The sequence below is a fragment of the Schistocerca americana genome, chromosome 4 (assembly GCF_021461395.2).
Source record: "Schistocerca americana isolate TAMUIC-IGC-003095 chromosome 4, iqSchAmer2.1, whole genome shotgun sequence".
NCBI lineage: Eukaryota > Metazoa > Arthropoda > Insecta > Orthoptera > Acrididae > Schistocerca > Schistocerca americana.
In genome coordinates, this window is record NC_060122.1 from 331,023,525 (window position 1) to 331,051,302 (window position 27,778).

Genomic DNA, 27,778 nt, shown 5'->3' on the forward strand with positions numbered 1-27,778 from the left:
TGTAATATTATACACTGTGGTGTCACCACCAGACACCACACTTGCTAGGTGGTAGCCTTTAAATCGGCCGCGGTCCGTTAGTATACGTCGGACCCACGTGTCGCCACTGTCAGTGATTGCAGACCGAGCGCCGCCACACGGCAGGTCTAGAGAGACTTCCTAGCACTCGCCCCAGTTGTACAGCCGACTTTGTTAGCGATGGTTCACTGACAAATTACGCTCTTATTTGCCAAGACGATAGTTAGCATAGTTTTCAGCTACATCATTTGCAACGACATAGCAAGGCGCCATTATCAATTGCTATTTATCTTGTGATGCATGTACCGTCAAACCAATGTTCACCAATTATGGATTAAAGTTAGGTATTCCAGAAGCTACGTACTATTTTTGCTACTATAAAGACCTTGTCCTGTTCCAGACCTCACACCATCCTGGGTGAGCTTAAACGCATGCCCTTCGGCCTCCCGTCCTAGTGGATTGGCTGTCTTGCCAGTCCACAAAATACACCAAAATAAAACTAACTTTTGTTTTCACCTGAACATTTTTGCTTTGGAACAAATATTTGTTGCTTCTTCAGTTGAACTATCATTCTGTATGGTTTTTTCATCCCTGAGTCTTTGGAAAGCTTTCTTAAGTACACATAATGTTTTGTGTTAAAATGTGTGAGAGTGTTCTCTTTGAAAACTGCCACTTTTCATTGCAAGTGAAGCATATAACTTATCTCCCAACAGCTCCAGAAATATGTTGTGTTGTCCACACTTTGCTGAATATGCTACACCGCCGTTCACTTTCCTCATTTTGCTATTATTGACCACAATGAAATACTATAATAACTGTTCTCTGAAAGAAAACTGTGAGCTTCTACACAAGCAGGTACAATACAACTGAACAGCTGATGCATTATTGTCTCTATAATTTGCAAAATACAACCACTACCACACTAGATTGATCAGCCACATTATTGGTTTCCGATTAAGCTCATCTTTGGTGCAGTGTTATGCACTTACAGCAGACATTCTTTCACAGAAACATTCATTCATTTACGTAATGAAAACATAGTTTTACGGAAATACATTATGAACTATCTCGATACAGAACCAGCTCATGGGATGAAGTTTGACCACCCATGTGTTATAAAATGACTGCTAAATTGAAATTAGTAATTATCAGATCTAAGCATTTTTTTCTAATGCATCCAAGGGGTAAAAATAACTGGTGACAAAGAGAAAGAAGATCATGTCAACATGCACAAGGAGAAGTGCTTTACTAAATATAGTTCACTGCAAATGAGAAACAAAAGTACAGAGGTTCACAGGATCTAACAATGAATTGTATTGGAAATCCTGACGTAGCTTGAAGATGTGGCTGGTTACCTTGTGGGGTGAGTGAGTACTCTGACAATGAAGAGCTACTCAGGTAGCAGAGTATGTGTGTTGTGTGTGTGTGTGTGGGGGGGGTGGGGGGGGTTAAGTAAGCAAAATTGTTATAAAGTCATGTGTACTACATTTGGAGACATGATTAGATTACCAACATCAGTTAGAGAGAAGAACATTTATCCTTGTGGGCCAGAAGATGTTCATAGATAGATGTTCAATAAACTACAGGACTGTCCAGCAGAGTGTGCTACAATTTATTCATCTTATCAACAATAACAATACTCATGTAGTACTAGCAACAGGAATGTGGTTGAAACGAGAAGTAAAAAGAAGTCAAATTTATATTCCAAATACAATATACATTGCAAGGGTAGGCTTGACACCAGTTTTTGTGGTGTATTTACTGTTACAAGGACCTCTCCAGGCCCTAAAATGGTAGCGCACAATATTGTTGAGGAAACTGAATCATTCCATAAAATCATCAGCACTGATATGATGGATGAAAGTGACCATATTACAAATGTATACGTTCACGGAATAAGACAAAAAGAAAATTATTCTAGAGATAGGGATGCTAAGTTGACAGATCATAATGAAATTTGTGTGGTTTTCGGCATTCTTTATTTGACTGACTTGAAAGGTGGAAACCACACAAATGTACTGGAACTTCAGTCAAATGACAGTGCAGGAATGATCGCTTTGAGATCCTGCATAAGTTATAAGAGATTTTTATTGCTTTTCACTTCCATTAGATTTGATGATGAAGAAACTAGGGATATGAGATGTGAAACAGATAGGTTAGCAGTGTGGCCAGATGCATTCTGGATGCATTTCTGAATGCATTTGCCGAAAGCTGTATGAACAGTGACAGTCTCGGAGATTTTGTTACTACTGACAAGAAACCAGAAGCATTCAAAGATCATTGCAGCTTCATATAATACGTTCCCAACAAACCAGCTAAATAAGGCATCAAAAGATTTGCTCTGTGCAATACTAAATCATTCTACAATGGTTTATTGGAAGTGTGTTGTGGCAAACAGCCAGAAGGCCCATTTTGTGTTTCTACTAAGCCACTTGATATTGAGCGTAGACTAACAAAGCCAATAGAAGGCACAAATAGAAATGTAACAACAGTTAACTGGTATACTAGGTATCCACTGGCTCTCTCCTTGCTGTAAAACAAAATCACTTCTACGGGAACCCTAAAAGGTTAAAAACGAAATACCACCTGAATTTTTGCCCAAAAGGAATAGAGAAATTGGTTCAGCAGTTTTTTGATACTGGAGAGACATTACTATGGTATCATATGCACCCAAATCCTTTGCAATCATCTCCATAACACACAATCAAGGAACAGTAAATGAGGTTAGTAAGAAACCTCATATAATACTAGACTATGATAAGACAAAGGTTGGGGCTGATACTGTTGACCAAATGTACAATAAATATTTAGTAATGCAGAAGACAAGAATACAGACAATGACTATATGGTATGCACGGTTGAGTGTGGCTGGTATCAATGTGCAGGTGCTACTTCAAGGGGGGAAAAAACATTCACGTGAGTTTTTCTAAAGAACCTTTCATTTCAACTCATCAAACAACATTTTATCAAAATATGTATAACACCAAGCTTCATAGCTGTAGTTAGCTTGTAGATGTGAAATATGTGGAAGGGCAATATACAGCTCCACAACAATAAGATGTAGGTGTGGTAATGATTTTGTCTGCAATAGTCATTCTCAGACGACAGCTCTATGTGAAAATGCACTGTTTGCTCACCTGAGGTTGAAGACAATTAATTTGCAAGTAAATTTATCCAACTTAACAAATTAACATCTGTAACACACATGGAACAATTGTTATGCACAAGCTTAAACATTACTTGTAATCACTGTATAATGTAAATTATTGCAATAAATGATAAAGCACATGTACATAATACATCATGTGCCTGCTCCTGTAACATTAAAGAGAGAGTCTGCTCTATGGTTAAATGGACAATGATGTAATTAACTGAACTTTGCAGACATCACCCATGATGTCCCACACAGATGCAATCTCCTATTTAACAAAACCCTGTAAGAGCTTTATTCACAAAACTTGAGGGTCTGGTTTTGAATCCTGGAAACTGCACAGTTTTCATGTGTCAAGAAGTTCCACAATGGTCACTGTTTAGCTTTGAAAAAGCATTCATGGGAAATGTAGCACTTTTTCAGCTGTTTACAACTGTTCAAAAACACAATGTATCTTACAGTGATTTTAAGGCATTTCTGGTTATCATTCACTTTATTATGTTTCTGGAATGTCTCTATAACAGCAAGACATGAAAAAGTAGATTAGATATTATAATGATATGAATAAGTTATCCTTCAAAATCAACATAATGAACAGATTATGATTATTACATTACGTTCAAACACCCATTTAAGTTTCTGAAATAGGAGTTATTGTAGGAATGATTTCCCCAAAACAGTTTTATGACTAACTAGTGGACATGTAAAATGGGTAAATATCTTGGAATAGGTCTCAGAAAAGCTTAATTAAAGATAATATAGCTACATTAAAAACAACCATTGAAAAAGAAAAAAGTGGAACTGAAAACTGGATGAATATTTTAACATGACAGTTCTGCATGCACTTTGTTACATATGTGTAGTCTTTGAGTATAAGGTAAAAATTACTGAAATATATAATATTTCTGCTGAAAAAAACAAAAACTAAATGTGTATAAAAAACAGGAAGGATGAATTGCATTCAGGCACAAGAAGTTTGTCTTACCCTTCCTCCAGCATAGACTGGTGTCCACTGGATTGGGTGATCATTCTGATACATAACCATTGGTCTTGCCATCACCGATATGTATTTAAGAACTTTCTCCTTAACCTCAGACTTACTCCCTATTCTAACATAATAACCTGGAAAGAGAACAGCATTAAATAATTCCTCAATCTGGAAAAATAAATTCCTTAAGAATCATTGTATTGAGAATCTTACTAAAGGAAAGCATAATAGTTCACAGGTACATTGTTTCACACTCAAGATACATTTTAGAGAACACTATATAAGTGCAAAGGAAGAGTTTTTACAAATAAATTATGCTCAGACGACTTTAGTGGAAGAGTTGTCTTGAGTTAAACTCAGAAGAATCTTTGCTTCTTTTTGGCAAGAAGCTAAAAATAAAACATAATTTGACAGGAAAACATTTTCATGTGATCGCATGCAGTATATGAAACCAAGGATACCACACAAAAAGTAATCACAGTTTTATGCTGAATCACTACCTGCTCCAAAGAATATGTATTGAACGATAGACATCTTACACTTCATAAGAAGAATGCTACTATACTACCATATTTAATTAGAGACAGTAAAGAAAAAAAGGGCGTAGTGATTACTCATGTTAAACAGGCACTATAAAACATGATACACAGCCAAATCTGTTGGCCATATCTTATTACATTGTGATTAACTCAACCATACCCATTAAACAGCAAGCAAAGATGCCCTCCCCTATCATTACAAAAGACCACCTTGGCTGGGAAAGCTATGGCTACTAGTCTTTTCGTCATGACCCAACACAAAGAATACCCTCCTCAAAAATTAATCCCACCAACTCAAAGGGGCATTACTACGCCTGCCAAACCTACAAAATATTCTGGTCTACCCATATGAAACTCCTACCTCAAAACCTTGCTACATGAATTGTATCCATGTGAAAGATGTAAGACCTGGCCCAAACAATTGTCTACCATGCTTTATTCCAATCCTGAGTGGTTTATTCTATCCAACTGAAGACAGATCTACTTGCGAATGCCACCATGTCACATATTACTTCCACTGCAAATCTTCATGCATGAGTGCAAAGACTACCCATCTATACTCCCTGACAAAGAAAGTGAAACATCCTGAAGGGAAGAATGAATCAAAATGAAACTTCATAGGTTGAGATGGTATGTGATGTTGTTATATTAGTGATTACAAAATCAGGTAAAATTTATAAACAATTTGGCAGTATGAGCCCACTTATCAGCATGAGGTTGTGTCCTCTCTGGCCTGGGTACGTACAGTGATTCAGTTGGGATGGGTGTCATTAAGCCACTGTATCCTCTCCTGAGGCAAGCTGGCCACGAACTGTTGTAACTGATTACTGATATCCTAGATACTGGCACTGGGATGGAGTTGACATCCTAGCTGGTCACAGGCTTATTCTATTGGAGACTAATTTGGAAATCTTACTGACGACAGGAATATTTCAACATCACACTGACAGTTCATAGAGACACATGGTATGTGTTGATAAGCATGGGGCTGTTGAAAATTGGCACAACGATACTGTCACTTGTGAGTTAACACACGATAATGCAGGATTTCCATAACATACTGTTGTGTCATCAGTTTCCTCAGTCACTACTAGCCATGACATGAAGTCACGCTTGAGGTCTCCCCACATCATGGCACCAATAGTAGCACTGCAGTGCCTCTCCAAATCATTAGAAGAACCGTACGACGACCCAGGTCACCACCACACTTGCCAACTATGGTCATCCATGGTAAAACAGAAGTGCAGTTAATTGCTGAAAACAGTGTGATGCCATTCATCAGCAGCCCATGCTTCCCAGTCATGGCACCACTCCAAACCCAGTTGTTTCATGTTGTAGTGTTAACTGCAGCCTAAGCATAAGATGGTAATTTCACCATCCTGCTACTCTCTGACCATTTGTGTGGGATGACACAGAATGTAGCATGGAGTCCATTACTTGCTCTCAGATGGCAGGTGCAGATGAGAAAGCATTATGATGTGCTTGGTGCACAATATGACAATCCTCCCTTATGGTGATCAGAGGGTTTTCACCACAACCTAGAAGACGAGTATGCCTGTCTTCATGTTCTCATGCAGTCAGACATCAGACCATCCAACAAATTTAGATACTGCATCATTTGACCAGTCAGCCAAATGAAAATCCACAGTGTGACCCCTTTCAAACTCTGTCAGATGCTGATAATACTGTCTCACAGAAGTACATAGCAGTTTCTTGTCCTGCACAGTGACCACTTCACATCTAAAATTTTGCATGCCCCATATACAGGGTGTCCCATGAGCAATGTCAGTAGTCAGGGATATAACAGGAATGGTCATTTGAAACAAAAAAAAGTCTAGTAAACATGGGCTCTAAAACGCCTATCTTAAGAGTTACAAGCAGTTGTTCAGTACAAGAGATGTTTTTACCAGAAGTGAAGATGAACAAGTGCTCATAGCTCCTAAAGTGTGCACTTTAGAGCTCATGTTCACTGGAGATTTTTTCTTGTTTTGGTCCTTACTACCACCTCTCAAAGCATGGAAAGCAAAGAGCTTGCAGTAGAAGATACATGTTTCACAGTATCAAACATGAAAATGTGCTCATAACTCTTCAGGTACATATTTTAGAGCTGATGTTTACTGCAATTTTTTGCTCTGAATGACATTCCTCCTTATGGACTACCACCTTAATGTTGGTGGGGAGGTTAGTGTGTATCAGTGATCCACTGAGCTATGCTGGTGGGAGCTATGCTCCCAGTAGGGTCACCCATGCCAGACAGGTCAGTTGGTGAGATTCCAGACAAAGAGTAGTCCCACAGGGGGCTCCTGTCTTAGGAGTATGTGTGTGGCAACCACATGGGCCCTTTGCTAAGTCTGAGACTACTTCCACATACTTGTGTCAGGCTTCTTCTGTTTTCTTTCCAATTGGCTTCCCTTGGCCAACTCTTACTCTTTTGACCCCAGTGGTATTAGGTTTCGAGGCCTGAGGGTGTCTTTCATTTCTCTTTTCTATTCTCCAACAGTCAAAGGTTGGCAAAGGACCCTAGAGTCTGGTCAGGCTGCTGATACCTGTTTGCAGAAACATAACTCTAGGAAATGTCCACTGAAATTTGAGAAATTAATCAGACCTCAAGGATTTCAATGCAGCTCTGCCAACAAACCCTACTCCCACATCCTAGAAGGCATGAGTCATGAGACCCCTAGACAATGTATGATACACAGTGGATACAGGCTACAAAACCAATAGGAGAGGATACAGGCAAACTTATTTCCAGCACCTTTAAGTAACCAGAACATATCAGCTAAGGGAGATAACCCCAAAAGAAAATCCTGGTCCTCCTAGAAGAGGGTTGAGCAGATGGCTGGAAACCAACTCTCAGAAAACACAGACTACTCCCAGTACCCAAACAAGCCTCAGAAACAAGACGGTCTCAAAGGTAAATGACAAGGCTATGAAAAAGGACAAACAAAAATGGATAAATGGACACACCAAAGTAGCAACCTGGAATGTGAGAGGAATTTCCTAAAAGGAGGTATAACTAGTAAATATACTAAGTGACATGAATATTGATGCTGTAGCAATCATAGAAACTAAAAAGAAATTAAGAGGAAATAATTCTGTAGGGGATTACATTACATTCTATAGTGGTGTTGAACAACATAAAAGAGAAAGCAAAGGAGTAGTACTATCCTGCATAAAAAATGGGAAAAGACATTTAAGATTGTATATACGTAAGTGAAAGGACACTTACAGTCAGGCTGAAACTGATAATGCCTAACGCCACCTTTATACACATATATGCACCTGAAGCAGGTATAAAAGGTGCATCTGAAAGCTTCTATGAAGAACTACAGAAGACTCTGAGTAATTACAGTGCTACTGATCAGGTTATTATGCTGGGTGATTTTAATGCCAAAATAGGAAATATCCCAGCTGAGAATGTTATAGGTCTGTTTGGAGAACCAAAATGTAATGAAAATGGAAAATTACTAAGGGATTTTGCCACTTAAAACAATTTAAAAATCACCCTCACTTTTTGAGAAAAACGATATACACTAGTATACTTGGACCAGCAGAGGTCTTAGATCAATAATTGACTACATCTTAGTAAATGATAAGCTAGTGGGCCAAGTAAAGGATACAACAGTTTATAATGGGCAAGATACAGGATCAGATAATTTCTTACTAATCTCCAGAATAGATCTTTTTACAAAATGGAAGAAAAAATTAAACAAGTAACAAACCACCAAGATCAAAGCATTTATAAGGTATACTTGCTTGAAGAGGACAGTATCAGACACCTGTACCAAAGGATATTAAATGAAGAACTAGCAAAATTCCAAACTAAAGACAATATAGAAGAAGAATGACAGGCATTGAAGAATGCTGTATGCAGAGTAGCAGGAGAAGCTCTTGGTAAAAAGGAAAGAATACAGGAAAGAAAAGGTCTAAAAATTTGGAATGAGGATATTATGAAAGCTGTCAAAGAAAAACAGGATGCATATATAAGATACTTAGGCAACCCCACTATTGAGAACAAACAATACTATAAGGAGAAAAGAAATAACGCTAAATGCATAGTAAGGAAAGCACATCAGGGACAATGGGATAGGTTTATTTCTAATATCGAACATGACATCCACAGAAGACAACAAATGGCATATAAGGTTTAAAAGCCTTAAACACAACAGAAAGAGAGAAGATACAAACAAATAGTATTGAAGAAGAACAGCTGATAAATCATTACAGCGAATCATACAGCACAAGAAACTGAGATTGAACAACTAGATGAGAGAGGATTACATGAATTAAAATCTGCACTAACATCACTTAAGAACAGAATGCAACAGGAAAAGACAACATTAATGGTGATTTATTTAAATATGGAGGAATGATGCTACACCAACGATGGCTACATCTCTTCAATGAATGTTGGAAGAAGAAGAATATTCCCGAAGACTGGAAAACACCTAGAGTGATATCAATTTTTAAAAAAGGAGACAAAAGCCTATGTAGTAATTACAGAGGAATAAGTTTACTGAACTCAGCATACAAAGTGTATGGTAAGATTTGAAATACAAGACTTAAAAACTTAGCAGAAGCAGTACTGCATGAGGAGCAAATGGGTGTTATGAAAGAACACTCCACAATAGATGCAGCTTTTATTCCACAGTAAATAATATAAAAACAGAGAGAGTATAATAAAGAAATACGCATTGCTTTTATTGACTTTAAAAAAGTTTTTGACACTGTCAATAGACAGAAACTTTGGGAAATAATGACAAATCATGGATATCGAAAGCATCTAGTAAATGCGATAAAACATTTACATCAAGACACAAATATCACTCTAGATCTCAATGGTGAAATAACTAATGATACCAACTAACAAAGGGGTACAACAAGGTTGCTCCATCTCTTCAACTCTGTTCAACATCTACATTAATATTACATATATGGAAATCAGAATTTCAGAAAGGCATCAACCTAGACAGGAACATTCTTTTAAGTAATTTACTATTTGCTGATGCAGTGATCCTAGCAGATAATGAAGATGACTTTCAGAAAGGACTCTACTTGATAAAACAAATAAGTGCAAAATTTAACATGGAAGTTTCAAAAGAAAAAACTAAGACAATGGCCTTCATGGGGAAAGAACCAATCAGAAAAAGAACCAATCAGAACCAAATTAGTGATAGATCAGAAGATTTTAGAGCAAGTAAACCACTTCAGTTACCTCAGATGTGAAATGATGTAAGGCTACAGCAGAATATCAAAATTAAGATTAGTAAATTTAGCCGGGTATGTGGAACAATTAACAGAAACCTAAAAACCAAAACCAGGAAAGACATTCATATTAAATTTTACAAAACTGTTGCAGTTCCCACACTGCTATATGGAAGTAAGACCTGGATGATTACCAAGAAGCAAGAAAGCCAGATTCAGGCATGAGAAATGAAATTCTTTAGAGGTGTTAAATGTTGCACAAGAGAAGACAGGCTAAGAAATCAAGATATTAGAGAAGAACTGCAGCAAATGTTTAGCCTCAATGATAAAATTCGAGATTACAGAAGAAAATGGAATGAACAACTACAAAGAATGGAGAGTGAGAGACTTCTCTTAAAGGCAAGAAATTATAAGTGCCATGGGAGAAGCGACAGAGGAAGACCCCAACAGAGGAAGACCACAACAGAGATGGCTACCGTAACAGGCAATTCCTGCCTAATACCTGAAGAGAAGATGTTGAAGATGAGATGATGGCATTCCCGTCATATCTCTGAATACTGACTGCTCCTCTTGTAAGACCCAGTATACCATACCAGGCCTTATAAGAACACTAAACACAAACAATAGTAATGCTTTTCAAAAACTTAGCTTCAGTTTCACACATTAGGATAAATGTGGGTTTTGCACACTGCCACACAGCATGAAGTTAGTGCCAACTAATGAGCTTGAAGTATTAAAGGTGATCAAAAGCCTCAAATGCAAAATGTCAGCTGGTGTAGATGGTGTTCCAGTGTCACTTATAAACTTTGTTGCCTCACAAATTGCAAAGCCCTTGGCTCACCCTGTTAATTTAACATTCACTGAGGGTGAAGATAAAAATATCGAAAGTGAAATCTCTGTTCAAGTATTGAAGTAGGCATAAAGTTGAAAATTACCTATCCATTTCACTCCTCTCAGCATTCTCTAAAGTAAATGTGCCTTGCATGAGCTCCTCTGGACCCATGGATGCCCATGTGAATGTTCCCCAGAGCATAATGGTGCTGCCGCCAGCTTGTCTCTGTCCTGCACTACAGGTGTCAAGGGGCTGCTGCCCTGGAAGAAGATGGATTCGTGCGCTCCCATCAGCATGACAAAGAACATATCAGGATTCATCAGACCATGCAATGCTCTACCACTGCACCAATGTCCTGTGCCGATGGTCACATTTCCATTTCAGTCATAACTGCTGATGTTGTGGTGTTAACATTGGCACGTGCATGAGTTGTTGGCCGCAGAGGTCTATCACTAGTAGTGTTCGGTGCACTGTGTTCAGACACACTTGTACTCTACCTAGTATTAAAGTCTGATGTTAGTTCCACCACAGTTTGCTTCCTGTCCTGTTTCACCAACCTGTCCAGCCTACGATGTCCAATATCTGTAACAAGAGGTGGCCGCCCAACCCCATGACATCCAGACGTGGTTTCACCACGTGTTGAAGAAATTCACCACAGCACTTCTCGAGCACCCAACAAGTCGTGCAGTTTCCGAAATGCTCGTGCTGAGCTTGCAGGCCATCACAATCTGCCCTCAGTCAAACTTAGATAGATCATGGGCCTTGCTCATTCTACACATGGATACCATGCTCAATGACACTACACGTATCATGCATGTATCTGATTAGCAGTCATTCCTTGCCAGGTGATACTGCTATCGCCTGGATGGGTTTATATCAATAGTAGGTCATTGGTCATAATGTTCTAGTTGATCAGTGTAGAATACAGGTGGTGGAGCTCACGTCAGTTCATAATAATCATACAATCAGATTTATATCTGATGCAAGCTAAGTCGAAATAGATGTACCCCATAGTAGTGTGTTAGCCCTCCCTTCTATTCCTGATGATACGTACACCTCAGACACTGCAGTCAAGATCATGTTTGCATATGACACTAGTGTAACAGAGAGTGATATGAAGGAACCTCTGTCCATTACAACTAATAAAGTCCTTAAGTCCTTGCATTCATGGTTCAATGCCAGTAAGCTGAGCCTAAATGTAAAGAAAACACACTATATACAATTTGGGGAGATGAGTCAAATCCAAGCTCTCCATCTGCCACTGGGTGGATATCAGTTAGAAATGGTACAATGCTCATAACTTTTAGGAATGTATGTTGACCAAGACAAGCTGGAAAGAGCATGTAACTAATCTCTCCCAAAAATGTTTTGCATGTTTTGCTCTGAGAATTATTTCTAAAGTTTGCTCCTCAGATAGAATATGGGTTATTTTGGTTGCTTTCAGTCCCTAGTTTTCTGGAATAAAACTAAAAGTTGATCAAACAAAATTTTTAAATTACAGAAATTACAGCTTGGCTAGGACTAACTGCAAATCCCTATTCAAAAAGTTATGTTTGTGTGCTGTACCAGCCATCTACAAATACAAATGTGTGTTGAGGGCAAAAAAGACATGTGAACCACTTTGGTGCCATTCTCTATAACATGCTGCCAACATATATACATCTACATCTACATCCATACTCCACAAGCCACCTGACGGTGTGTGGTGGAGGGTACCCTGAGTACCTCTATCGGTTCTCCCTTCTATTCCAGTCTCGTATTGATCATGGAAAGAAGGATTGTCAGTATGCTTCTGTGTGGGCTCTAATCTCTCTGATTTTATCCTCATGGTCTCTTCGCAAGATATACGTAGGAGGGAACAATATACGGCTTGACTCTTCGGTGAAGGTATTTTCTCGAAACTTTAACAAAAGCCCATACCGAGCTACTGAGCATCTCTCCTGCAGAGTCTTCCACTGGAGTTTATCTATCATCTCCGTAACGCTTTCGTGATTACTAAATGATCCTGTAATGAAGCGCACTGCTCTCCGTTGGATCTTCTCTATCTCTTCTATCAACCCTATCTGGTACGGATCCCCCACTGTTGAGCAGTATTCAAGCAGTGGGCGAACAAGCATACTGTAACCTACTTCCTTTGTTTTCGGATTGCATTTCCTTAGGATTCTTCCAATGAATCTCAGTCTGGCATCTGCTTTACCGACGATCAACTTTATATGATCATTCCATTTTAAATCACTCCTAATGCGTACTCCCAGATATTTTATAGAATTAACTGCTTCCAGTTGCTGACCTGCTATTTTGTAGCTAAATGATAAGGGATCTATCTTCCTATGTATTCACAGCACATTACACTTGTCTATATTGAGAGTCAATTGCCATTCCCTGCACCATGCGTCAATTCGCTGCAGATCCTCCTGCATTTCAGTACAATTTTCCATTGTTACAACCTCTCGATACACCACAGCATCATCTGCAAAAAGCCTCAGTGAACTTCCAGTGTCATCCACAAGGTCATTTATGTATATTGTGAATAGCAACGGTCCTATCACACTCCCCTGCGGCACACCTGAAATCACTCTCACTTCGGAAGACTTCTCTCCATTGAGAATGACATGCTGCGTTCTGTTATCTAGGAACTCTTCAATCCAATCACACAATTGGTCTGATAGTCCATATGCTCTTACTTTGTTCATTAAACGACTGTGGGGAACTGTATCGAACGCCTTGCAGAAGTCAAGAAACACGGCATCTACCTGTGAACCCGTGACTATGGCCCCCTGAGTCTCGTGGACGAATAGCGCAAGCTGGGTTTCACACAACCGTCTTTTCGAAACCCATGCTGATTCCTACAGAGTAGATTTCTAGTCTCCATAAAAGTAATTATACTCGAACATAATACATGTTCCAAAATTCTACAACTGATCGACGTTAGAGATATAGGTCTATAGTTCTGCACATCTGTTCAACGTCCCATCTTGAAAATGGGGATGACCTGTGCCCTTTTCCAATCCTTTGGAACACTACGCTCTTCTAGAGACCTACGGTACACTGCTGCAAGAAGGGGGGCAAGTTCCTTCGCGTACTCTGTATAAAATCGAACTGGTATTCCATCAGGTCCAGCGGCCTTTCATCTTTTGAGTGATTTTAATTGTTTCTCTACCCCTTTGTCGTCTATTTCGATATCTACCATTTTGTCATCTGTACGACAATCTAGAGAAGGAACTACAGTGCAGTCTTCCTCTGTGAAACAGCTTTGGAAAAAGACATTTAGTATTCTGTTTGAGACAAAAATGGCTTTTAGATCAGAGTTAAAATAATATCTTGTTGAACAGTGTTTTTACAATGTAAATGAATACGTTAGCTTATAGGATTACTAGGCCTTCATTCACTGTTGGGTTCTTTTGATTCTGCTAACTGATGGACATCAGTGCTGTGTTTGTCTTTGCAGAGAACATTTCTGCTGTTGGTTTTCTGTTTCCTCTGTTTCAGAAGCAGTGTGATACACCTCTGTTGAGAAGGATCTTGTGCTAGCCTAATAATGATGATTATAGTGATGGCAGGTTTTCGTGTGCTTGTGCTTTATACTTCTTAGCAGTGCTACACAATGCGCTCACATGTTTTATTTCTTGAGGGGTGTTTTAAATCAAAGATTCACGATCCACCTACATCATTGACTGACTTATTGTACATTTTGTACTTTTCTGCACTGTTAAGTAAATTTGTTCATGTGTACACACTTTTTCTGTAGTTCTTTTATTTTCCTTTTTCATTTATTTACTTACTGTGCATGTTGTACTCACAATGTAGACAATGTATTTTATGAATCACTTCCAATCATGACCGAGAGAGAGGTGGCTACTCCATTATTAATGTACAGGACTCGCATTTGAGAGGACCAGCCATCCTGACTTGAGGTTTTCCAAGGTTTCCCCTGTAACTAAGATGAATACTGGGAAGGTTCCTTTTATCAAGCCATCGCCAATTTCCTGCCCCATCCTCACCTTATTCTATCCTATTTTGACATGTCTAATACTATTGTACTAAATGGACTATGGACAAATAAATAAAAAAATAAAATTTACATACCTGGCAATTGTGTGTATGTATGAAGTTATATGGGCACCCAACCCTGTCTTCTTCGTGCTTCACATTTTTGGTAAGGCAGAGTATATGAACGACTGTAGTCAGCAGCACGAGTTAACCTCCTGAAGGCATAGCCACTGCATTTTGCAAATGTGAGTTCGCCTCTTAATGATGCTTCATTGCTGGAAACTCCTGCCCTCAATCTCCACTTGTCTCTGTCCTATGCCTACGTGCATCCATGTCCCCACACCATTAACTGTACTCAGATTATTTCTTTTCTCTTTTAGTTAGATTTGTTATCTATGGATCTTCACCTGCTCGTTTAGTGCAACATACAGTATGCTACCTTGAGAGACAGGAAGTGAGCCAGATTTGGTTCAAATCCTTGTGGCAGATTAACGACCATGGCTGATGCATAGACAGCCTGAGTATGATTTTCTGGCCACTTTCCGCACTCATCCATGTCGTTGCTGGGCTTGTTCCCACTTTCAAACTCAGAAAATATTATACACAAACAGTTAAAATATGATAGCACACAGAACGAAGTTTGCATGACTTACAATTATGTGGTGCTCTCCCTTGGCCAAAACCTGAATGAAGCCTCTACCAGATGGGGTACACACTGACGAAAAGAATAAGAAGATACATGTATGGATTCTTATTCATAGTGTTCTCTGAGAAGTCTCTTTCTCTTTGTCTGTAAAATGGAGAGCATGCAGTACTTGTGTTGGAGAAAGTAGCCATTCCCAGAAGAATGCAACAACTGCTATACAGAAAACAGTTCCTGTCTATTTGTGTATTGTTGCATATGCTGATTTACATGGATTCTGATCATGTGAGATTCTTTTGTTCACCACATCAGTATCTAATTCTGCATAATGTTAACATATTCAGTGGACAATAAACACTCCCTGGAAATGTCTGCACAATGTGTTCCCACTGAGTTAAAAGGCACATTGCAGAAGAGTTAGTAAAACTTTGTGAAATAGACTGTAGTGCTCTCTGTGACATATTGAGGTAGATACTGCGGAGACACTTCTGCTCACTCTTCAGTTTGCAAATACATTACATAGTAGGTCATCACCTCAGATCATCGCTTACATTCCCCCTAGGATTTTACATTGTCAGATTACTGAAAGTGACATAGTATGTAAGTTGCATTAAAATCATAGTGGATTTACTGCCCTTTCATCTTACAAAATTTTAAGTATTTTATAAGATGTTGCAGCAATACACCTTGGAGAATCTTACTGAGACTGATAGTGGCTGCAGAAGCCTATACATTTATAAAGTTTATTTATATAGCTTTCTTGTGCCCTCCTCTTTTTGTTGTTTGAGTATCGTGGGGAGTTTCCATTCTTATTATCATTAATTCAAGATAACATCAATTTTCAGTTGTCAGACTCTTAAATGCTTAATGCTAATAACTCTGCTACCATTACTGAGAACAGTGTTATAATGTTTAAGGCACTGATCCTACATTTAGATGAAATGAGCTTCAAGTCCCTATCTAATTATGTGAATTTAGGTTTCCTGTAGCTTCTCTAGATACTTTGAGGCTGGCAGTGCCAGCTCGAATGCCCATGTGTTCACGGGAACAGGTGGGCAGGGGTGGGCAAAAAGGCCACACAAGGGCAGTCAGGCAGCTGGGTCATAGTGTATGCAATCATACTGCCCTGTCTGGCCGAGTAGATGCAGGCAGTGATGGCAAAGTGGTTCCTGCATGCGCTGAACATATGCAATGGGGTCATCTGGTAGGTACCTTATATTACAACTGTCCTGTTGGTGAGCTGAGCTTGCAGTAAGTTTCCTGTGGCTTATGTCATGAACAAAGCTTCACATTCTCATCACTCTTCATTTCCTTAATTCCATTATCAGACAGCAAATAGCTCATAAAAGATATGATATATTGAAACAACCTTAGGGCAGGCACAATAAGTAAATTTCAGGGCATATTACATGCCACCAAAAAAGTAAATCTACATATATATTCTGCCAGCCATTGTACACTGCATTAAGGGATGGAATTTCGTACCATTATAATCATTCCCCTTCCTGTTGCACTCACAAATGTGCTTAGGGGAAAATGTTTGCCTGTGTACCTCTGTACAATCCTTAAACTACCTTATTTTGAGCACACTCCTGTATATGTAGGGCAACCACAGCTGAAATTTCCCATGATTTGAATAAACAAGGCCACTGCAACTGTTAGAATTCTCTATTGGAGAACACGACCGGTTTTGCATATTCAGGGGCTTCATATCAAAAGATTAAGGTTGTATTTAAGCTGGATTAAGTCATTCCAGGTATCTAAAACTCCTGGCTCATGAATGATCAATGCTTCTTCCCAGGGCTGTCTACAGTAGAGGTTGGAGATGGCTTTAGCCCCCAATACATTTTATCATAGACACATTCGTAAGCCAGAAGTTTTAAGTAGCTGGATATAAATGTTGGAAATGGCTTTATCCTGTTTAAACATAACCTTACTCTTTTGACCTGAAGATGCAAATTTAATTTGTGAAACCAGTCATGTTCTCCAATAATGACATCTAATAATCACAGTGGTCTTATTTATTGAAATCCCTTATTTTTTCCTTATACAGTATGAATGATGGATGCAGCTGAATCATTCTGAAGTCTGTCACAAATTCTGGTTCTTTAAACGTCCTCAATAACATTCAGTGAAAAAATTATCTTTTTTCCCTCCAAGGATTCCCATCCAAGCTCACAGAATAGTTCTCTAACACTCTCACGCTGACTGATCCAAACAGTAAAAAAATCTACATCTACATACATACTCTGTAAGCCACTATTTGATGCATGGCAGAGTGTACCTTGTACCACTGCTAGTCATTCCCTCTCCTTTTCCACTCACAAATGGAGTCAGAGGAAAATGTCTGTTTACAAGCTTGTGTATAAGCCCTAATCTGTGCAATCCTATCTTCACCATTATTACACAGGATGTATGTTGGTGACAGTAGGGTTATTCTGCAGCCCGTCACAAATACCAGCTCTCTAAGGTTTCTCAATAGTGTTTCACATAAAGAACACCTTCTTCCCTCAAAATATTTCCATTTGAGTTCTCAGAGCATTTTCTTAAAACTCGCATGTCAGTCGAATCTACTGGTAACAAATCAAGCAGCATGCCACTCAATTGATTTCATGGTTTTTTTTTCAATCTGGCCTGCTGGGAATCTCAAACACTTGAGAAGCACTCAAGAATGGGTTGTGCAAGTTTTCTGCACACAGTATCATTTACGAATGAGTTACATTTTCCTACTATTCTCCCAAAAAACTGAAGTCGACCATTCCCCTTCCCGACAATCAACCTTACAAGCTCATTCCATTTTGTACCAGTTTTCTAATGTTACGGCTGGAAATTTAACTGAAGTATCTGTGTCAAGCAACACACCTATTCACCTGCATTCACTTTCATTCTCACACGTTTATAGCAATCTGGCAGTCATAAAAACAAATAAAAATTCTGTTTAAGTTTTCATACAGACACTCAGAGACAACATTTTCCCATATACTACAGCACAGCAGCAGGTTGCTGCTCACCCTATCCTTCAGACTGTTTACATATACAGAGAATAAGAGCAGTTTTAGTACACTTCCATGGGACACTCATGACAATACCTTTGCCTTCAATAAACACTCACCATCCAGGATAATATACTGGGATCTATTACCTAAAAGTCTTTGAGCTATTCACATATCTGACAACCTACTCTGTATGCTCAGTCCTTTGAGCGCTGTGTGGCACTGTGTCAAATGCTTTTCCGAAATCTATGAATATGGAATATGCCTCTTGCCCATCATCCATCATTTGCAGGATATTGTACAAGAACAGGGCATGCCATGTTTCATGAAAGCAATGCTTTCTAAATCCAAGCTCACTTATGAATAGAAGCTTTCCTCTCTCAAGAAAATTTATTACATTCAAACTTATTATGTACTCAAGAATTCTGCAGCAAACTGATGTTAAAGACATTCGTATGTAACTTGGGGGGGGGGGGGGGGGGGGGGGGTTCATTCTTTTTAACCTTCTTATATACAAGAATTACCTGTGCTTTTTCCAGCCACTTAAGATTCCCCAATGGCTGAGAAATTAATGATAAATGAAGGCTAAGTAAGGGCCAATGCTGAAGAGTACTCTCTGTAAAAGCACTTTGGAACAGCATCTAGGCCTCACAACTTCTTTGTTTCTAACTCTTTCAGCTGTTTCTCAACATTAGGAATGCCTATTTCTATGCCCTCCATATGAGGGTTTGTGTGGTTGTTAAATAATGGTTTTTCTGTCTGATCCTCCTGCATAACTGATTTTCTAAACATGAAATTTAATGCCTGAGAATTGAATCAATGTCTTCCTTTAATCTGAACTAGTTGGGAATCCCTAACACTTAAGCATTACTGAGGAATGACTCATGTTCTGCATGTGATAATTTAGAGCACCAAAAAATATTTACAGGCAGTCGACAAGAGGAAAACTGAGGAGAAACATACCAAAAAAGAAATGTTGGATAAGAAATACAACTCAATTTTAAATCTTTCTTTCTTGGCAGTGTGAAGGGATGTTTCATACTAATGCTGGCTGGTATCAGTCCAAATTCAAGTGAAAGGAAACGATGGATATTTTGGTAATTAAAATATTCTGTGTCGAAACAAGAGAATTTTAACCACAGCTGATGGTTTGAATGAATTACGTAATAAATTTGTGAAACAATAAGAATGTTTGAAATACAAAAATGTAGGAATAGAAAAGCAAAGAAAATTATCAGAACCAACAAAATGTGAGATCTGTCTGGAACATTACCGTAAAGAAAAAAAACTGGGGGGTATAATCCAAACCATCCCTCCGGTATTGGAAAAGCGTGAAATTATCTAAAACAAGTGCCCATGAAATTCAACAGACTTTCCCTCACTTACTAAAAATCAAAGGCAAAAACTAACACACACTATAGTCTAAAATATTCAGTTTTCCTTCACAGAGGCCAGTGCCAAGAGCCTTGCCGCAATGTTAACACTGGTTCCCATCAGATCACTGAAGTTAAGTGCTATCGAGCCGGGTTAGCACTTGGATGGGTGACCATCCTGTCTGTTGAGCACTGTTGGCAAACAGGGTGCACTCAGCCCTTGTGACACAAACTGGGGGACTACTTGATTGAGAAGTAGCAGCTCCAGTCCCATAAACTGACATACGGCAATAAGAGCAGTGTGCTGCCCACATACCCCTCCATATCTGCATCTAGTGATGCCTGTGGGCTGAGGAGGACACAGCACACAGTCAATACTGTTGGGCCTTCATGGCCTCTTTGGGCGGATTTTAGTTTAGTTTTTTTCACAGAGCCCCCCCCCCCCCCCCCCCCCAGGTTTATGGACAACACACAACACATTAAAATTGTCCGATAACTTTGACCCTGTAAAAAGTCAGAATACTCAGAGACAAATCACTTAGCGCTTTCTGAGATTCTTTCATATATAACTGGAGGACACGTGTCTTCTAACTGATACAGTTATATTTCAACCAGGTAACATTACTCTCATCAAATTTCATTATAAGACGGAGCCTGCATTTATTGTAGAAGGGCTTAAGTGCCAAATATTAATTTTTACCTACAACTACAATTAAACCTCCTGCTAGGTTGCTGAGGGTGGGGTACTACTGTTTTTCAGGCTCTTAGAGTGGTGTCACATCAGGTATTGTTTTCCACATTCATAATTCATAAAATTATCACACAATATTTTATTCTTTTTTAATACATTAAATTGTCTGAAAGCACTATCTTATGTGATGTACTTCCTAAAACAAACTTAATTTGTCAGGAACCTAAATACAGATGTGTTCTGTTGTGTGAGCTATATGGAAAGAAGAATTTAACACAGATTTCATCATTTCTGACTGACATTCAGCGTGTTATTCATGGCTATTAGTCACGGAATACATGATCTGCACTGCAGTGGGTTTGGGTCATAGTTTCAGAATAAAAGTATACTATGTTGCTGCACCGTGTATTCCCACTTGATGGAATGATCATTAAGTCACTGCAACAGTCTTCCTGCTCTCTCCACACACCATATTGCATTACATATTCACGTCCTCTACCTTGGTTTTGCTGTTCATATTCTGCGAGTCCTTGATTCTTGCACGTCTCTTTTTTCCTCTACTCTTCGACGACATGCTTCACGGGTGGGAGAAAACCAACAATCATCAAGTTAATGACCACCCTACTTTTTCTGACACCTATTACATTTTTTGTGTTTTTCTCCTGTGTGCTCTTTTAGTTTTTGTAATTTTTTTTTCCTTTTGCTGTTACTTCTCCAAATACTCCAATAACTTGCAACTGACATTTCAGCCTTGTAGTTAGGAGTGCACCATTTCTATTAAGCTTCTGACAGGTTGATATAACACATTTACAAATCTCACTGATTATGTCCGTTGGATTCCAGCCTTCACTCATAGCTTTATCGACCATTAAAATGTTGCTTGTCTTTCAAAAAACTATAGTAGCTTATTTTCAGTTTTTCACAGTCATTTACCACAATTTTATCAATAACTGTGCTGTTAGAATCACTGGACAATATCTTATTAATATGTAGTTGTTTTGAAAAGACAGAAAGTACATAAAATGAGCAACATTTTCAATGGGACAGCTTACTCATTATGAAATACATCTACTTGTGAGTTTCACTACATATTACAAGTTATGAGTTTATACGTGTATCGCCTTGTGTATTACCTTTTAAAAATGCATTACCTTTATTTTCACATGCCATCCAATGCATTTCTTCAGCATTAGAAGAATCAGCGCCTATTAGATATGTGAATACTCGCACAGGCATATGTGGGAAGTTATAATGCTTGAATATTTCACGATATTTATCTGGTGGTCCATCCGTTATCAACATTATTGCCTGATTACACTGGCAGCCTAATGAACTTTTGTTGTACTGCAAAAGAAAAGCAATTTCTTTATTGATGATCTTCAACACATAATCTGTAATGAGAAAAAAAGGCTAACAGTTATGTGTGTCAACTGTACTAAAGTTTTTCTACTAACAAGCAAGTTATTTAAGTTCACAACAATAAAATGACACACACTGTCGAACCATTAATCTTTCCAGTGTCAGAAACAATGAGAAAACAGGTAAGATATAGTTTATGTAGCAGTATGACAAAATGAGTAATAAAGCTTTTAATGACATAATCACACGAGCATTTCATAATGCTGTAACCAGTTCCAAGCAGTGGTCATTTCCATACTATCAACAGATTAAAGCAGGAGAGAAAGAATGGTTATAGAATTTATAAAATCTGCAAAGTAACTATCTACCTAATGACAAAAAATAACGAAATTGTATCTACAAGCACATGCCGCAAGTGGGGGCATAATGTTCCAAAGGCAACAATAGATAGAGGTCAAGGGGTGTTATAAGCGGAGTGGAGGTCTCTCCTTGTCTATTTTTACATGTCGATATCCTCAAAAGGAACAGCTACTCTGGCCTATTTTATGGTTACATTCATTAGAGTAATGTAACATAACTTTTCACACAGGTAACAATAGATAAGGGTCAAGGGGCGCTACAGGTGAAGTGAAGGCCTCTTCTTGTCTAGGGTTTAGAGTGGGGTTATGTACTCTTAATGTTAATATCTTTAACAACCTTCCCCTAGAACGAGGGCAAGAAATAGATAATTAAACCTAACAAAACAAAATATAGGCCTAAATTAAAAATATGACTTTATCTTTGAAGCTTCCCTAAAGGTCTTCCCTCTTCCATAAATTAGGAAAAATTAGGAACTTTGACCACTTACAACATAAATAGGCCACTGATTGATCCCTTGTAATTGAAACTATCATTTTACACTGATGAGCCAAAATATTATGACCATATGCTTAATAACTTGTTTGTCTGTCTTTGGAATGAAACATGTCACCAATTCTGCGTATCAGGGGTCAGACAGTTTGCTGGTAGGTTTGTGGCATTAAATGTCTACGCACAGGTCATGTAATTTACGTAAATAACAGAACACTGATTTGCATACATGGCGATGGTGCCTGATAGCGACACAGATGGGTTCCATAGGATTTACATCAGGTGAATCTGGTCACCAAGACATCAACGTGAGGTCACCATAATGCTCCTCAAACCATTGTAACAAAGTTATGGCTCTGAGACAAAGACAATCATGCTGCTGAAAGATGACATCACCATTGGGAAGATGTCAAGCATGAAGGTATGTAGGTTGTCCACAACTGTCAGCATGTCTTAGATTACTTCCAGAGGTCCCATGCAAGTGCAACGAATGTTTCCCATTGTATAATAATACTCCCACCAGCCTAAATCCATGGTACACTGCATGTTTTGAGCCTCTGTTCACCTCGATGATGGCGTTCACAGAGACAACCATCAGTCTAATGCAGCAGAAATGTGATTCGCATGAAGAGGCAACACATTTCCATTGATCAATGGCTGAATCCCAATGGTCCCTTGCCCATTGTAATTGTAACTGACAATGTTGTTGCTCAACCTGTGAAAACATGGGGGTGGCTGCTGCAGAGCTCCATGTTTAATAACGTACAATGAATGCTATGCATGCACCAGCATTGCGCTCTTCCAGCGGAGATGCTACATATCACCATCTATTCTATTTTACAGAGAAGACAAGCCTCCGAACCCTATGCACTGTGAAGAGCTGTCGTAATCCAACCATTGGACCATGTTCACTGCTCTTGAGATATTTGTTCACAGGCTCTGCGTAACAACAATCTGCACTTTGCCACATTTAATTATCTCAATGGATTTCCCCATTACCTGCCCGCATCTTTGCTAGGGTGATCTCCCATACATGTCTGCTCTGCTTACATTTTTTTATTACTGTGTCACATTCCTGCAACACCACCAGGTGGCATCCAACTTCGCAGTGGGCAGTGGTCATAATGTTTTGGTTTATAAGTGTACAATCTGTCAGTATTTCTTACAGAATAGGGACTAATGCACATTGTACCTAGATCTCAGTTTTTAAATTATTTATCAAATGGCAGTGTCAGCCGCACAAAATTATGTATCTACATATACACTCTGCAAACCACTGTAAAGTATATGGCACAGTGTCCTCTCTCTCGTTCTTCCCATTTCATTTTTGTATAGAGTGTGTGAAGAAATATTTCTCAAATGCCTCTCTGCATGTAATTAATCTAGTCTTGGGAGCAATACAAAAGAAGCTGCAGTAGCCTATAGACGTAGATTCCTCACTTAATCTTGAAACTCTGTTAAGTCGGCTTTTGTAGGACAGTTTATGTCCATTTTCAAATGCCTCACTGTTCAGGTTTCTTTGTATATCCAATGACACTAGTTAAACAAACTTTTGAACATTCATGCAGCCGTTCTTTGTATATCTTTAGTGACCTCTCTTAGTCTAATTTTGTATGCATCTAAAAACCTTGATCAGCATTTTGTGATGGGTTGCATGTGACTTTCAGAAGACAAGAAAATATTTTCATCGGTGGGTTCATATTTTGGTTGTCATGTATGATAATAACATTCATTTTAACATTCTCTGGAACACTTCTTTCTTTGAGGGTTACAGTCTCTTAGAATGAAGCTTGCTGAATTCCAAAGGAGTTATTTTTTAACTAATGGTTGTGGCATCCAGCACACACCTCCCGATTATGATTAAGGAAATTAAACACATCATATTTAATTGATAAGTTAGATTCCATTGTATCTTTAACAGGTAGGGGAAATTCTACACCATCCCCTCACCCCCAGTTCTCTCCAGTTAAGATCAAGCAAACATAATTCAGTCCGACAGAAATTGTTCGATTCCTCCGTGATGAAGTACTCTAATGGATGTGAAATCAATAGAAATATTACAAGAGCATATTCGGGACTTAATTAAGGGAGGGGTCAATTGCCGTATTCAATTCAAGTAGCCGAAAATTGTTCTTTTACTTGACATAGCAATTTCTCAAATGAAATAAAAAAATGTTCATTTTCTCATTATATTCTTCCAGCTTACGAAGAAATAATAACCGGACTCTAATTTAACGGAATCTTAAGTTTCATAGAAGAGGCCGCGTAAGGAAACAAAGTAAGGGGAAAAATGACATTCGATATTCAACATAAAGGATATGATTATTCTAACATAAACGAAGGACGAGAATATGAGCATGTTTGATAATTATGGCATCGTACCTGAATTAAGAGAAAAAAAAATATTGCATCACAACAAAACTATGACGAACCCGGCGCGCTCAGTCGATTGTTTCCTTGTTTCCGATATTATCATACGAGCAACGATCATTACAATAACAATTTTGAGACGATTAAACGCTACTCTTGTTAAGCAACACGTTAACTTTAAATTTTATACACTTCTGGCTGCAATCGAACCAATAGTGGACACATTTTTTACATTTTTTGTTAGTAGCCTATCTCAAAAACATGGTTTTGGTAGAATTCAAGTGTCTTGAGGTGGTGGAATCGCCGTCCACGCATTCTTTGTTTGATATAAGGAAAAAAGTGCAATTTAGACTATTAATATTTATTACTGTTAATGCTAATAATTACTGGAGTTAATGAAAAAGCGTCATCACAAACTAAAACCGCCTTTTATAGCGTGCCGAGTGTTCTCGAGTGTACCAGGTGTGGCTAGAAAAAAACCGGACTAGTACTGGTGAAACAATAAAACGAATGCAATAAGGCTGAAAGTCGCGTGGCCTGTCACGTGACTCTCGCTCCGCCTACTGCTCGAGTTTCATCTGCCTCCTGCACTCAGTCTGCCCGTGGCGTCTGTTTTAAGTAGTTGACGTTTTGTCTGTGCGTCGGAAAATGTTGAGTGTACAGAAAGAACAGCGTGTTAACATCAAATTTTGTTTCAAACTAGGAAAATCTGCAAGTGAAACGTTTGTAATGTTACAACAAGTGTACGGCGATGATTGTTTATCGCGAACACAAGTGTTTGAGTGGTTTAAACGATTTAAAGATGGCCGCGAAGACACCAGTGATGACACTCGCACTGGCAGACCATTGTCAGCAAAAACTGATGCAAACATTGAAAAAATCGGTAAACTTGTTCGACAAGATCGCCGTTTAACAATCAGAGCAGTGTCTGAGTTAACAGGAGTTGACAAGGAAAGTGTTAGGCAGATTCTTCATGAAAGTTTCAACATGAACAAAGTATGTTCAAAAATGGTTCCAAAGTGTCTCACAATTGAACAGAAGGAACGCCGAAGAATGATTTGTTCTGACATCCTGGAAAACATTGAAAGTGATCCCACCTTCTTACAAAATCGATGCATTGGAAAACTCCTGGTTCTCCACGACAAAAAAAAGCACGAATGTCAAAATCGAAATTCAAGGCAACGATGATTGTTTTTTTTGACATCAAAGGGATTGTGCACATTGATTGGGTACCAGAGGGACAAACAGTGAATCAGCATTACTACATTAGCGTCCTGGCTACCCTACGTGAGCGAGTACGGAGAAAACGGAACGATTTGTGGAGAAAAAAGTCATTGATTCTTCACCAAGACAATGCCCCAGCTCACAGTGCGTTGTCAGTGAAGACGTTTTTGGCAAAACACAACATTCCCATCTTAGATCATCCACCCCCTGTAACTTTTTCTTTTCCCTAAAGTCAAGTCAGCTTTGAAAGGAACTAGATTTGAGACTATTGAAGCAGTAAAAGAAAAAGCGACGGAAGTAATGTATGGACTTACCGAAAATGATCTGCAGCATTGCTATGAACAGTGGAAAATTCGTATGGAGCGGTGTAGAGACCGAGGAGGAGAGTACATTGAAGGAGATAACATGAAATTGTAAATAATTGTAAATAAATGTTTTTTCCAGCATCAGTCCGGTTTTTTTCTAGCCGCACCTCGTAATGCACGCAATGTGATATGTAATTTCAGTTCTGGCGGCAGTGTTCATGCATTACAGTATCTTTATTCCTTATCGGTAATTAACTCTATTTAAAAGAAACGTGAAGAGTTCTGGTGGCATTCTAAGGTATTTAAAAGAACTTCTTGGGTCTTCCAATATAAATTATTTCAGCAAGGATGCTGATCAATCGAGCTGACGTTTTTTCTTCATCCAGTCACGAATTGAACCACCTTTCTTATTTTTTCCTTATGCAGCAACAAGCTTTAACTCCATCACAACTCGTGCGACGTGCAGCTGCAAAAACTTTCATTTCAGACACGACTCAGGAACCCACAAAACTACGAAACTGAAGTGTATACTCGTTTTGCCGTGTCTACAGTCGAATATGAAACAATTTGCGTGCAACTCATTCCACACGAGTGGCGCAACCCAATGTGGTCGTGTAAACTAGGAGTGGTGATTTTAGTTGATCTTTGAAGACCGGAACAGTTGATTGCTACCTAAACGGTGCCTAGATGGTCAATAATATTGCATAATAATAGACGTTCTCCTTGGAAATTGGTTCAGATGGCTCTGAGCACAATGGGACTTAACTTCTGAGGTCATCAGTCCCCTAGAACTTAGAACTAGTTAAACCTAACTAACCTAAGGCCATCACACACATCCATGCCCGAGTCAGGCTTCGAACCTGCCACCGTAGCGGTCGCGTGGTTCCAGACTGTAGCGCCTGGTACCGCTCGGCCACTTCGGCCGGCGTTCTCCTTAAACTGCTCAATAATATAGTGCCGGAATATTTTAGTTCGTAATATAAAGATTCTGCTCTTGTGATAATTACTCTATTTTGCTGTAAGCAGAAAAGAAAGATGAACGAAAAATTGAGTAAACGAGCGTCAAAGATCATTCATGAGAGCGTACCAGTTTCATAACTTTTTATGCGTTGTTGGTCCAAAATTTGATAGGCCTACATTAAAAATGGAGCAGCGCCATGTCCCCACACATGGGTACTTGTTTCACTTCTCCCCCCCCCCCCCCCCTCCCCGCACCAAGAAAGCCGGGGAGCACGGTATTGTTATTCG

General features: G+C 38.9%; 1 protein-coding gene across 1 annotated transcript in view; it reads right to left on the reverse strand.

Annotated features, from left to right (window-relative positions):
- The window catches only part of LOC124613049 (voltage-dependent calcium channel subunit alpha-2/delta-3), a 622,965-nt gene that overhangs the window by 296,789 nt on the left and 298,398 nt on the right, over positions 1-27,778 (reverse strand). The window contains exons 7-8 of the mRNA XM_047141624.1: positions 21,575-21,767; positions 4,155-4,291 (exon numbers count right to left, since the gene is read on the reverse strand). Of these exons, the coding sequence (XP_046997580.1) occupies positions 4,155-4,291; positions 21,575-21,767 (330 nt within the window). The remainder of the gene's footprint in view (positions 1-4,154; positions 4,292-21,574; positions 21,768-27,778) is intronic.